Source organism: Blennius ocellaris (assembly GCF_963422515.1).
Source record: "Blennius ocellaris genome assembly, chromosome: 13".
NCBI classification, from domain to species: Eukaryota; Metazoa; Chordata; class Actinopteri; order Blenniiformes; family Blenniidae; genus Blennius; species Blennius ocellaris.
The window spans coordinates 18073847-18088444 of NC_137662.1; the positions used below are offsets into that span (position 1 = coordinate 18073847).

Below are 14598 nucleotides of genomic sequence, written 5' to 3' on the forward strand. Positions count from 1 at the left end.
GCAGACAGAGGAGTTTGGGAGAGCAGGAAGTAAAAATACAACTGCAAGCAAGGCATGCATGCAGGCATGTGACATCTGGAAATTAGTAGAAAAAAGCAAAGTTTGATCCTACCCCTCCTTCAATATCTCATTTTACAATTTAATATGTTCCTGAATCCTATGAAGCTCTTTTTTTATACCACTGCCTCCAACATTCTTTCAGTAGTTATTTATTTCAACCACACCTAATTTTCAGTTTCATACTTGCATACATACATACATATTTGCATACAACCTACAACATTAATGTGCATAAATACAAATATACATACAAACAGAGTGATCCTAAAAAGGGTACCCAGCTCTGCCACGACACAGCTCAAGCCACGGTGCCCCTCACTCCACACCCAAGATGAATGATGAGATTGATTTACAAACCCCGCATATACTGCATACAGACTCATACCTCACCAATTATGCCAAATTTCCACAGCCATGGAATTCTATCCTGGCAGCCTGATTATAATACTAATCATGAGAGGGGAAAGACCGACACTACATTAGATCATGTCAGAAAGTATCTCAAAAGCAACTAGTTAATAAGACACATTTTATTATTGTATTTATTTTGTCTGATGATTTCTTCCCAGCTCTCAACCCTTTATAAAATGTAAAGATTTAGCAGAAAACAGAGGGTTGTTTTCTTCCATCATTCCACCAATTGATTGAGGCTCGCTTGCAATCACGTTCTTCTGCCCGATTTCTCAACCAGTCAAACGGTCATTATTTTGTAATTGAAGTTTTACAATTTCTAGTCAACATTGTTAGATTGATTAGTAAGAAATTAATGATCTCCCCTTTAAGTGAGAGCAAATTAGTCCAAGGGCAACAGTAAAAGACTTGTACACACGTGTACAGTGGCCTGATTACTTTCTGACTGTAATCAACATTCGTTTGGAACCAAGAGCTCGGGAAAGTAGTGTTTTACAAGAGTCATGAACAAGTCCTGCTGCTGATGCATTTAATTGGTGGAGAGCCAGTATCGTCACATATGACTGGAAATGTAGAGGCCAATAATAGGGTTTTTCCACCAAAAAGAACCAGGAACTAGTTAAGGCCAGTGCCAGGGCCAGTTCTTAAATGAGCACTGCCAAAGAAGCGGTTGTTTTTCCTGCATTAACAGAGCCAAGTGAGAGTCACGTCATTGCGTCACTCCAAAATGTTATAAGTCACTTGCGCGCACACAGGAATGAGGAGATGGACTGTAATCATCAGTTTCGTCCGGGACAAAGACCAAAGAGTGAGAAAACATTGCGTCTTCTTGTCGGTCTATTGGGTGATTTTTCACGTCCATCTTGCTTTAGCCTGGAGCCCCGGAGTGGCCAGAGAGAAAGAGAGGGGAAAAAAAAGAACAACGCGTGAATGAGCTTTGGTATTATTTTTTAACATTTTGGCAGTACATTGTAAATTTCTGTTTCCTTCACTTTATTTATGGTTGTGTCTGAATACTTAATATAGGGGAGGAATGGAGGTGTAGAATGATAGGATGCTCTAAAGCCATTTCCAATGGGAATCTATGTAACCTGGCAACGCACGGTGATTTAAGTTCTCTTTCACATGAAGCACTATTAAAAGGCACATTTTATGGCTAAAAAAATCCAAGCTTTCATTTGGAGCAGTACGCAATTTCTTTTGTAGTTGCTGGAGAACAAAGTATGGCTTCATTATTAAGAGGTTTTGTGGGTAGAAGATAATAATGGGGCATAGTGGAGTGTAACACAGATCTCAGCCTGTGGTTATAACGCGAATCAAGACTAGGAAGTAAAGTTAGTTACAATGATGTTACATTGCCAAGTCTGCCCTGGCTCCAAACTAGCCCCTGGTTCTTTCTGGTGGAAAAGCCCCCTAAGTGGTGATGGGGTAAACAGATGACCTGGATACTGTAACAAGAAAGACCAAATTGAATAACCTTCAGAAGTGTTAGCAGATTAACTACAAAATATTAGGATATCAGCATACATCCAACACAGTGATACATACAAAAGTCATTGGAAGCTTAAGCAACAATGTCTTTTTTTTTTTTCTTTTTTTTTTTTGAAGTGATGCCAAATTAAGCGCAAGGTCTTCTTGAGACTGTGACAACCTGATGGGAAGTTGGCGATAGATTGAACCCCCCAGCTGATGCCGAGGAGCTTAGTGGTGAATAGACTTACATACGTACTTGAAGAGACTTACGCCTGCAGGATGGGTCCGATGAGCTCTCTGAGTAATCTATAAACCTCAGTGATATATAGAACGCAAGCAAGCCTGCCTGATTTAAACACTCTCTCTCTCTCTCTCTCTCTCTCTCTCTCTCTCTCTCTCTCTCTCTCTCTCTCTCTCTCTCTCTCTCTCTCTCTCTCTCTCTCTCTCTCTCTCTCTCTCTCTCCTCTCTCTCTCTCTCTCTCTCTCTCTCTCTCTCTCTCTCTCTCTCTCTCTCTCTCTCTCTCTCTCTCTCTCTCCTCTCTCTCTCTCTCTCCTCTCTCTCTCTCTCTCTCTCTGTCTGTCTGTCTGTCTGTCTGTCTGTCTGTCTGTCTGTCTGTCTGTCTGTCTGTCTGTCTGTCTGTCTGTCTGTCTGTCTGTCTGTCTGTCTGTCTGTCTGTCTGTCTGTCTGTCTGTCTGTCTGTCTGTCTGTCTGTCTGTCTGTCTGTCTGTCTGTCTGTGTCTGTGTCTGTGTATTAATTTTCCAATTCCATCTGAAAAGAGTTTGTGAGGTGAGTTCACTTTATTTTCATCAGGATCTAAAATACCAGTCTTTTGCGTGTCTGCCAATCATAATGTTGTGAATCACCGTGCTCGTATCAAGTGTGGACCATTTTTGGCAGTGTGTTCACAACAGAGAAGACTGTGACTCACAGTACGTATACGGTAAATGGAGTCTACTTATATTGTGCATTAAGACTACTTCTGCAGCCTTGGTACACTTGAACACACACACACACACACGCGCGGTTCAGCAAATGTCTGTGTGGCAATATTGATTGAACCAATAAGTCATTTGTAGCAAATTGATGTCTGCTGTCTTGCTCAACGACAATCAGACAAATAGATAAGTGGAGATGGGATTCAAACCACCAATTGGAAGATATTTTATACATATTTTGCCTGAGCCCAACATCAAAACAATAGTTGTTTATTTCAGCCCTCAACCAGTCACAACAATGGACACAACAATAAAAGGAAGCTTTTCAAAAACCTTTTTTTTGGATGAGTATGTATTAAAAAAAAGAAAAATACAAAGTTGAAAATATAAGTGCTCCATATGTATTTCTTCCACTGCTGCATTCTGGAACACTGGCTTTCTTTCTGAATGATATTGATTTATACATGCCTTTGTTTACAGCATTACAAGTGTGAGTGGTTTATTATCCCGCACAACACCTATTCTCGCTTGTTATAATGCAGCCATAACCTCACATCTCAAAATAGGTTTCAAAACAACATGCCTTCAATTGCTAAAGGTGGTTCCAGTTAAACAACTGCAAAGCCCAAATTAAAACGTTTACCAGAGCTCAGTACCTGAAGGCCCCATGCTGCTTCTCATCCTTCTCCAAGTGGTGCAATCAGCTGTATCCTTTGTCTAGCTCTCAAGCTTGTCTTTTATTTTGTTCCACTGGTTTCCATTGTACACGAGTGCAACAAACTTATTTTCAACAAAGACACAATCATTTCTTGTTCAACGCGAAAAGACATGACTTGTAGAATAATCACTCCCTTTTTTCTCTCATAACTCCTCACATCAGATATTTGAGCTAAAGGCAACATGTTTGCTTTCTATAATATTTATAGTTTCACAGTATCCTTTAAAAAGCTTGATTTCCCAAATAAGTCTTAAAGCTGCCTTTTCACTTCACCATTTATTTGATATATTTCCGAGTTTCTGTTCATATTCCTATGTGTTTTAAACTGAACATTGACTTTTTATCTTGGTCAGAGCTTGTGAAATTGCTAAATTAATGTAAAAGTTGTTCTCTGGATCATGTTTGTGTGAGATGTTGATGAAAAAGTGAATTCAGAAAACACATTTCATAATCCATTATTATTTGTTTTCAAAATCAGAAGAAAGCTTGACATGTACGGTCATTGGAGAATGTAACCAACTGCTCAATGTTCTAAATGTGGAAGCAATGTGGGATCATTTACATTTTTGTGATGAACACGGCTGATCACAGGGTTTTGCTGTTTTTCTGTGTATGTGTTTTCATTCACATGTCTTTGAGTGCAACATCTGCTTGCACTATGATCACAATATGGAGCTGTTATCACTGCGGATAGAGGTGGTCTTCTTCATCTCGGCTTGGTTCTGCCTTTTGTCTTTGAACTGGATGTTTCACATCTTCCTCTCCTACTGCTGCAACTACCATTTAAAGCTTCACATGAAGACAGGCAACTGCAGGCAGACACACACACACACACACACACACACGCACACACACACACACACACACACACACACACACACACACACACACACACACACACACACACACACACACACACACACACACACACACACGCACACGCACGCGAGCATGTTCTTACGTGCACACGCAATTTGTCTTGAACACACACATTCAAAACAAACAAAACAGATTCTCTGTGATCCCTTTAAAAGATTCCCAAAATGAGTGCAAGTAACTTTTATCTCACATACACATGCGCATCCACGCATGCACGCACAAACACACACCCTCCCACTCTCCCACTTCTGCTTCACACAGTGAAGAGTCTCTGAGCAGATTTGCATACTTATTTTGATGTTGCTTGTTGTTTATGTCTCGGATTGAGAGGTATGACCCACTTGCTCTGTTCATTTTGTCGCTATTAAAGGAAACCCCTTTTACTTCGCCAAACTGGTGCAGGTTTTCTAATTGCCAGACAACAATGAAACTCAACAGTGAGTGCACAACCGAAATTAACGGTGCACAGTGTGCCAATACTTGTTGCTTGAGGAGGAATTCAGATCAGGAAGGGTTCTGCATGCCTTTAAACACTATTTTAAAGGCAGACACTGAATCTTCACAGTGACAGTCACATAAGCAGCAAACCCAAGATGCATTGAAACTGAGATTTGAATCTCAGCGTTGCTACTCTTAATAACTTTCATTTGCATCTTAACATTAAGTGAAATGAGAAAGGGGGGAAAAAAGGTTACAAATGCAATTGAATGATTTGCCTGAAACATTATCTCCTTTCGCCTCTAGTTTACTTTTAATTGGCAATGATTGTGTGTATCTGTGCTTTGAGAACACTCTTGATGATATAAAATGCAGCATCACATACTTTTCATTCCTAATTTTGGTGCCCTTTGAGACCAGCACATTAGTGAACGCTCACAGCCATGCATATTTAATGAGGAGGGTATCCACTGCTTGATACCTGGCAACAGGTGCACGGTTGGCCAACCTGAGTCAGACAACACAGGGTGTGTGTGTGAAACAAAAACCCACCGACTGCTGATATGGTGTCACTCCATCCATCTCTGATTACAGGTAATGTAAGCCAACGCAGCCTGATGGCAAGCTGTTTGAGAATCATTATCTTAGAAGTCAGGGATGAGTAATTTGGACAAGTGAATGAAAGGTATTCTAAATAACTAATGGATGACTCCATGCTTTTTTGTTTCTTTTCCGAGTGCACATAACTAATAGTGTTACACACAGGAAAGGTTTGAATTCCTCAATATATTCATGGTCAGGTTGCACCTCAGTAAGGTCAGACACTTTACTAATAAGTCTTTTTTTTTTTTTACCAGGATCTTTAGTATATCTTATATCAGTTTCTCTTCTCACTAATGTGTCTAAAAGCTCTGCTTTTTTCTAATTATGTATTTTCCTTCTTTCCTAACTTTAAAACCTCTCTTTTAACTGACTCAAGCTCTCTATTTTTTTCTTTCTTTCACGCTTCTGCTCTGTTTCCCTTTGGCTACACTAACCTCTGACTCCTTCAGACTGGCAGTATGAGGGTAAGAAGGCACGCATATGTTATCTGTTTTCCCTATTTAGATTAGCGCATTCCGTATTCTATCCTCTACCACTTCCCTCCACCTCGCTCCCATCTAAAGACATGTAATCCCAAACTGCCTCGCCTGTTCAGCAAGAGTAGAGTCTCTTCCTTTTCTCCCATCTCCTCTTCTCCATCTCTCTGGCTGCCCCATCTGGTGCTGTGCATCAAGCTGCCATTACCTGTGTCCCATGTGTTTCCACCATCAAGCTGCTGTGACCTCCATCTGTGAAGCCACTCTCGCCAGTGCTCTGCTTAGGATGTTGCCACATGCTTTCACCACCCTGTTTGTCTGGTGTCACGAACGAACAGTCCATTTCTGCTGATGTTTCTACTCCAGCAGTCATTTATGCCACCTGCTGTACAGTGATGCAGCACTTTGACAGCAGCTTATCTCATGTAATGAACACTGAAACACCATCTTTAGAGTCATCTTCTTGGATCATTGATCTCATAAAAAAAACAATTTTCTGAACGTCTTATGTTTTGCATAACAGCAGTGTCTTCAACGTAATTCAGACATTCACAGAAGTCCTTCCTCTGATATTCTAGGAATATTTTTTTAAGTATGGTTTGATTTAAAAAATCCTTTTTTTTACTAATGGGTGGGAAGGTAAAAACTATTTTAACTTTAAAGTGTAATAACTCTGGTGGCGTTAAAATCATTCACAATTCAATCTTGTTTGCTATATGTTTCCGCAGACATTTTCACCAGCCAATCAAATTATATAAACCAACTGCATATTGATGTCTTGTGTCTTGTGACAGGGCTTTTGCCCTTTCTACAACAATGCAACGATGCCATGTGCTGATCTGCAAACTACTAGGCATATAGAATTTAAACTGTACGCTGGCAAGAAAATTCTGTTTTACACACAATAATGGAAATCTTTTGCAAGAAGACAGAGGTATTTGGCACATACTGCATTCATATTTCATTGAAATTTTTCTTCAGGTAGTTTTTTTGACAGGGGCTATGGTCATTTATTTATTTATTTATTTGACCAATGTATTAACAGTATAGTAACAATTATATTTCACAGCATATATTTTCGAACAATAGCTTTTATAGTAGACCAGGTGATTGTATTGCTGCTTTGCAATTATGCAATTATACAGGGGCACAAAGCCGATTGATTATTTACAAAACCAAAAGAAAGATTCTTTTAATTTAATTCCCTTCTCTTTTTCCATTCAGAGTGTAAGCTGTCTCGACCAGGCCCCCCTGCGACTATTGTAACCATTGATGAAGAAAGCCCCAACGGTATGTACCCTACCAGGTGCTCATGCATGAACTAATGTTTGACTAAAAATGTCTTGAGGTGCTCTTTGAACGGGTTTACATGTAACTGAAAATATAAACATAATAAAGACAAAAAAGAAAAAGAAAAAAAAATCTTTACATACATGGCTGCTGATTTATTGACACATCTGCTTGCTTTTAAGCAACATGGTTTCAACAAAATGTTTCTTTTGTTTTGTTATTCACCTGTGAGCCTCTTTTGCCATGACTCCCACCTCACGTTGTACTCCTGTTTGGCTATTTCTTCTGCACTTAAGTGGATTAAGTTGTTGGGATTATATTTGGAAGTGTTGCTTTTGTAGACACACACACACTGTTTGTTCTCTCAGGGAAAAGCAGATATTTGAAGGTCCATGCATGTTTGGAGGAATGGCATTTGGCATACAGATGTGATGTGAGGTTCCATTAATCAGTTATCAGCTCCCTGTGCAGGTTGTATTTAGTGTGGTATAATTGTGCTGCAGGAGTGCAGGAATCACTGAAGCATAGAGCAGAAATGCTGCACTTGAGTGGGTCAGGTTAAGTTTTTCTTCTTTATTTTTTACTTCATCTCTTGTTCTTGCTCATTCTTCTGCTGGCCTCTTCATCACCTGCATTCACTTTTCATCTGTCTCGACTTCTTCTCTTCAGTTCCCTTTCCTTTATGACTCTTTACTATGAGTTTCCGAGTGTTGAGTGTTTGCTATTTGCCTTTGCTTTTTGAAGAGTACACGCAGATGTATGTGAGTCTTGAGGGCTGCTTGAAACGAAGCTATATGTTAATGGAGGGTATGAGATATGCTTTTCTCTAAAAGGGACAGGTGTGTGTTTGTCTCTGTCCCTTTCCCCTTCAGATATTAGTACTGCAGGTTAACAGAGTTTAATAACCAGCTCCCACTACAGATGGTATTTTACAGATGCTTCCCTTCTCCGCAATACTGTATGTACCCTGGGCACTGCTTTGTGGGTGGCAGTGTATCTCCCAGAAATGAATTGTTTGTGCCCATTTGCATGCGCCTTATGTGCATATTTGTATCCCAGGAGTATGAATGGGTGGCTCTGTGGCTGATTGGCATGCCCATTCGTCAGAGCAATGGCCAACAATTCAGTCTGTCATACGGTTTCACCTACTCCTTCCTCTCTGCGTGTGCAGCTGTGATTTGGGGCTTTGATCGATTGCTGGGGGAATTTGTGAGATGGAGGTAGCCAAGCCTGTATCTGAAAGCCTCCCTCACCCCACATGTACCGATGCTCTGTGTGTGAGGGATTTGCACTAATCTTCCTCATAAAGCTCTCATTTACCTGGGATATGGGTCTCTTCTGGCTTCAGCGTCCTTTTATTTATCTCCCCGTGATGAAACGGGCCAGAGCCCATCCTCCACATAATGGAATGTAAAACAGGCAACCCGCTGTTATTGACCAAAGCAATTATCCTTCTAAATGTGTTTCATCTCTTCTCTTCTGTCACACTGAAACCATACAAATGACACATAATAAGATCCCATCTTTTCCGAACATTTGCCTTTATATTCCTTCATGTCTTTGAATGGGAAACCAAACAACATAATCACCCATCTGTCTGGCTCAGTTTGGTCAGGGTCAGAAAAGATAGACAAATAGATATATAATTTTTGTTCTCTTGGCTTTCCAGAAGAACAAATTTAATCTCAAACTCAAGAGCCTGGAAAGTATAGGGTTCCCTGAGGGAGAGGGGTGTTTCCCAGAAACATGATAACGTTCACATTTGTTGAGGCGCTCTACTTTATAAACACATTCAGACTATCTGGATGAAGTTATACTTTGCTCAGTTTTGAGACAATAGATGCTGGTATGAACCACTCAGGGATTGAATCCCTACTCTCTCCCCTTTCCCCTGGGTCTAAATCCCTCCCCCAATCTGTCTGTCTGTCCTATCCTTTTCTCTCCTCTATCCCCTCACCCCAACCACAATAACAGATAAAAGCATCTAGAAATGATTGTGTTGTATGTGGTGCTTTATGAATAAAGTTGATTTAAATTGAATTGAATTGGCGTAGACATGGTTAACACGGCCTATTTCCTGCAGTATTTGATATCGGCTTGATATGCTTTTTTTTCTTGATGGTTTTCACATTTTGAAAGGAAGGGGGAAAAAAAGGAAAGTCACATGGGGCGAACAACCCAGTTGCTCAAATGAAGCGTAACATGTTTAATTTATCTAAGCTGCTGCTTCTGCAGACCCATTGACAGGTGCCAGACACAACACATGAAGTCTCACACTCTTGAAGAGTAGAGCTCGGTGAGAAGAGGAAGCTCATTTTCTATAGGCTCCTTTGCTTTTTTTAGTCCTATACATGAGCTAAATCCTAAAGCATTTAATCAGATCAGATTTCGATCTCATAACATGGAGCCAGATGTACAAATGGAGTACGAGGGACAGAGAGTGTCTATTTCCATTGACAGAACGCTTCCTACAACTGTAGAGGGAAATCAGTGTGTCCATAAATGAGGATGCTGTCTCCCAGCTTTTATCTTGTCTCTGCAAATTCATGATTTGTATCTGCTGTTGCCTGAAGCGTGCAAGGATCCTCTCAACCCTCTACACATTGAGCAAGAGCTTATAGGAAATCAGAAATGAGTGTTTCTGAAGTGCTTTATTAAAGGGAAAGTCAATTTAGTGTTCTTATATGCAGTGTGCTGCCAACGTAGCTTCACTCTAAATGCTGATGCATCACGGTATTTATAGATGAAGCCTGACGCCCACTTGGATGAGGCAATCAAAGTAAAAATCCTCCATAGGCAAATGATGCAAGTAATCATATAAGTCCTGCTTTTGTATGCTTAAACAATATCCACTGGTTGCACTGAATACTAAGAAAGAAAATAATGGATTTCCATCACGTTCAATGAAATTTCGAGATTTGCATTTCTTTACAGCTGTTAGAATTGTAGCACTTAAGAATATGGAATACCTGTAATATAATCCATCTCTTTTGATTTATTTTAGTTGCTGTCCTGACTTACCAAGTTAAATATTTCGCAGGGGTATCCAAATCAGTAGGTATTACACACCGTTAAATTGACTTTCTAGTTACATGCTCCTCGATAAAGTTCATGGAGCCGTTGAGTAACAACTCCAGTCTTGGAACCATGCCGCACACTTTTAATGATAAATACATCATGTTACCTTTAATAATATGTGCATACATTTTTTATTAAGTGGTACTATATGAGGCACCGTGTCACCTAATATGCCACTTTCTCGTTAAAAATACATATTAATAATGTAGCTGTATCTTTTGTTTTTCTTGCGAGCCAGATCTTGTCCCAACCCTCATCAGCACCAAAACTTTGAGCGAGGCCACAAACCCACAAATCCCCTCCAGGCGCTGCAGTGCAGCTACCCTCTGCTCTTTCAGGATGGGTTACATGCAGAGGGCACATCTGACTGCAATACTGTGTACCGTACTTGTGGGAGAGAAATAAATCTATTTCCTTTTTCTATCTTCTGTCATTGTTTTAATTATACAAAAAGATGATTAATTTATAAAGCAAATAATCTGTGTTTGAATAGATGGGTTGTTTATTCATGCTTTTTATGAGTGTAACTATCAGAAAGCCCTCCAACATCGAACACAAAGCAATTCCTGCTCCTCTATCACTCCATGCTCTCCGTTATTTCAACTACCCACACCAATCATTCTTCTGAAAGAAAGTGCCCTAGTTAGGGAGGCAACAATGCACTTTCCCTGCCTCACAGTCATCACTAAACCACCGCTGAAGTCGACCACACAAAGCTAATCAGACAGAAAATACAGTGACAACTTCAACAGTCTACATGAAGACACAAAGCAACCCATTTAAAACTTCTGCATTGTTCCGGATGTCTTTTGTCCCCGGTCTGGTGTCAGTTCTTCACTTGCAAGAGTGTATAGGTGTGTTGTTTTTAGATCCTGCTTCTGTTTTTAAGGATGACAGCACTGGCTGCAGAGCAGTCTTGACATGGCATTAAAAGTTGGGCAAAGCTAAAATAATGGTGAGGAAAAAAGACACACACACACACACACACACACACACACACACACACACACACACACACACACACACACACACACACACACACACACACACACACACACACACACACACACACACACACACACACACACACACACACACACACACACACACACACACACACACACACACACACATATATATAATATAGTTCCATTTAATTGTCTCTCATCCGATCTGGGATGATAAGCACTCATAGAGCAGTGCAGGAATTTCCCCTTAGCAAAATACCAACTCCCTCGTCTGTTGGTTAGATCGTATTTGAAGGGCTTGAAGGCATCTCCACAAAGTGGTAAATGTGTTGGTTTTAAACAATTAATGAGATGAACAACCCCATGTGACTGTTTTCCTTAGTCACCGAGGACTCATTAGCGTGCCTCCTTAAAGTTAACTCAATCTCTCACACCGTCTCTCCCCACCAAGCTCGTCATTAGTTCAATCATGCTCTCTTTAGCTTCAGTCTTCCACGTGAATAAATGGTGGGTTCAGCTTCCTTTCCATGTGTTCTTTATGTTTTTATCCATAGGCAGGTGACATCGTGTTAGGATTTTCCATGATTTCGAGGGTAAATATTCACTTCCAATGTATAGTGAGTTTGTTTAATCAAAACTGCTATCCACCTCCATGGGAACCCTGTGCTCTTCATTTTGTTAATTGGCACATGCAGGGATTTACCTTTGCATCCAAGGTTAACACAGTAGTGTGCTAAAGGTCCAGTTAGACACCCACTAAGCACGTAGCACTGTGTTCTATGAGGATAAATCCTCAAATATGTATAGTCCTCAATGCACCTGAACTCAAACAATAGTCGTTGCCAGTGGGAGAGCAAATTGATGTATGGAGCTTTCACTGTTGCCCTGCACAAACTGCAAGGGTATAATTTGTACCCCTTTTACCAAGTGAGGTGACAAATATTGATCCTTGGATTAGGAGACGGATGAGGAAAAGGATTCCAGTGTTTGCCACAGCTGTGGAGTAATAAATACCTGCACATGCAGTTCTGCAGCTGCTTTGGAGATACCCAGGACATGTAATTGTCATTCTTGCAGGTGTCTGTTGCAAGAATATTAATTTAGAAGATGCAGCTTTATCCAATTCCACCATGTAAAAGAGAAAGCTGTAAATATAAATATAAAACCAGTGAAATAGGCTATGTTTAGGCTTTTCTGCTCAAGTGTAACCGACGTAGTTGGCGTTCACCTTGGTATGGCTTACTTGCGATTATTTTATTGAGTTAATTTTACTACAATACACAGATTCCTCAGGTTCACTTTGAGCCCCAGACACATTAAGTTGAATATAAAAACAGAGGAGGCCAATTTGTGTAGTGAAGTGTCTGCCATTAATCCTTCCTACAAATGAATATCTGCACTTTCCTATATTGATGTTTTGCTCAGAGTGCAATACTTTAGGGACATTGTGATGAGACATTACTTTCAAACTGATGTGTATGTTTCTTGTGTCCAGCGAAGGTTTTGGTAATATTACCAAAACATTCAGAGAAAGAGTGCTAGCAACATCTGTTCAAGATGTATGTGATATGCAGTTATGTAATAACTTTGGCCTACTTCAATGTGATAAAGCCAATATTGGAATAACTTGTCACTATTGGAAGAAAATATATAGTTCATTTTCACATCATTTTGCCAGTAATGTCATCAGTTATTCAATGATTGAAGTAGTTTAAAAAATATATATATATTTAAATGTTATAACTGCAGCCAATGTGTAAACTGGAATGTAATTCTTGGACATAAAGGATTTTTTTGTAGGTTTTGTGCAGGTTGCCCATTAAAAATAGCTATATTGAATATGGATGGTCATAGTATTAATTCTTTAAGGATACAAACACTGCAACATTCCATTATTGCAAAGTTATATCATTGGCCATTATTATACTGTTTTTTTCCAGACTTGCCTTCAGTTCCATCAGCAGTGTTCCTGGGACAGAGTGCATGTTTACATTAATCATAGGACTTGTTAAGAGACAATAAATGCATCCATCCAAAATGCAGATTTAGTCTTTTCAGGCCTTGTTTATTTTGAAAAGGGCCATTTAAGATTGGGTGGCAAATGACTTCTAGCTTTCCTGACCTCTTTCCTGTTACCACCAGGTATGACATAAAAACGATCCATAAGTGACCATAGCTATTAAAATTCAAAACTCACCAGATTCACTTTGCATTCGGTTTGCACAGTTTCTGTCTCGCTTCCGTCGAAAATAGACATCCAACACATTCTCCAATGAGCAGAGCGCCACGTTCGACCACTTGGAGGACACTCCAGAAATGTGCAGTGGTGCTTCTGGTGTAAACACAACTTTTTTTACAGAATAGATTATTTGAAGTGCTGCAGCACAGCCACTCCTGGTTGAAATTGCGGGTTGTTGCCCATTCTGCTGATCACTGTTTAGAGGCTGTTGTGGATGTAGCACTAGATTTTACTAACCTCAACATGAGCATGCACACTAATCCAAGGGATCCCACCTTGTCATTTGATTCATGGCACTTCGAAGGCTGAGGATGGTGATTTTCAAACAGCTTACACATTTAAAATCGGAGTTTGGAGACTCTCACAAGGCTTAGCTCTATTTTCTGCTGATCAGTACTTTGTACATTTCTCCCATGTTTAATATTTGCAATTTAGGAGGAGTTGTAACATCTGGACAAAGAGGGGTGGAGTTACCCAAGTGGCCAATTTAATTTTGTGGAGCTGTGAATCTGTTACTCACAAAATGAGCACTGCTGTCTTGTGTGCAGATGCATTCGAGCATTGTGAAAAACGTGTGTCTTTGTGTGTGTTTCAGTCCTCTTTTCTGTTGAGCTCCAGCTACAACATTTGTGAGTGAACAATACTTGACAGGGGACCATACACCGGTTCGTGAATTTCATGGTTTTCGTTCTGTAATTTTCTACAGATGTCTAATTAGGGTTTTAACACCCTCCGCCCCCTGTTGTACTTCTCACAAAGATGCACACATTATGTTTATTTGCCTTATAGGGACATTGCATTGACACTTTTTTTTGTTTTTTTTCTGCAGAACTCTTCTCAACTCAGCTGCAACACACACACACACACACACACACACACACACACACACACACACACACACACACACACACACACACACACACACACACACACACACACACACACACACACACACACACAGGCCTCTAATCACTTCTATGATCATGTCCGGTTTGGATGATTGCAAGGTCATCAATATATAATTAGTG

General features: G+C 40.1%; 1 protein-coding gene across 1 annotated transcript in view; it reads left to right on the top strand.

Moving 5' to 3' along the window:
- LOC308138869 (protocadherin-15-like) overlaps positions 1–14598 on the top strand; it is a gene marked incomplete at both ends in the record, with an annotated part of 142041 nt that overhangs the window by 13134 nt on the left and 114309 nt on the right. The window contains 2 exon segments of the mRNA XM_080508153.1: positions 5969–5983; positions 7220–7285. Coding sequence (XP_080364279.1) covers positions 5969–5983; positions 7220–7285 — 81 coding nt within the window.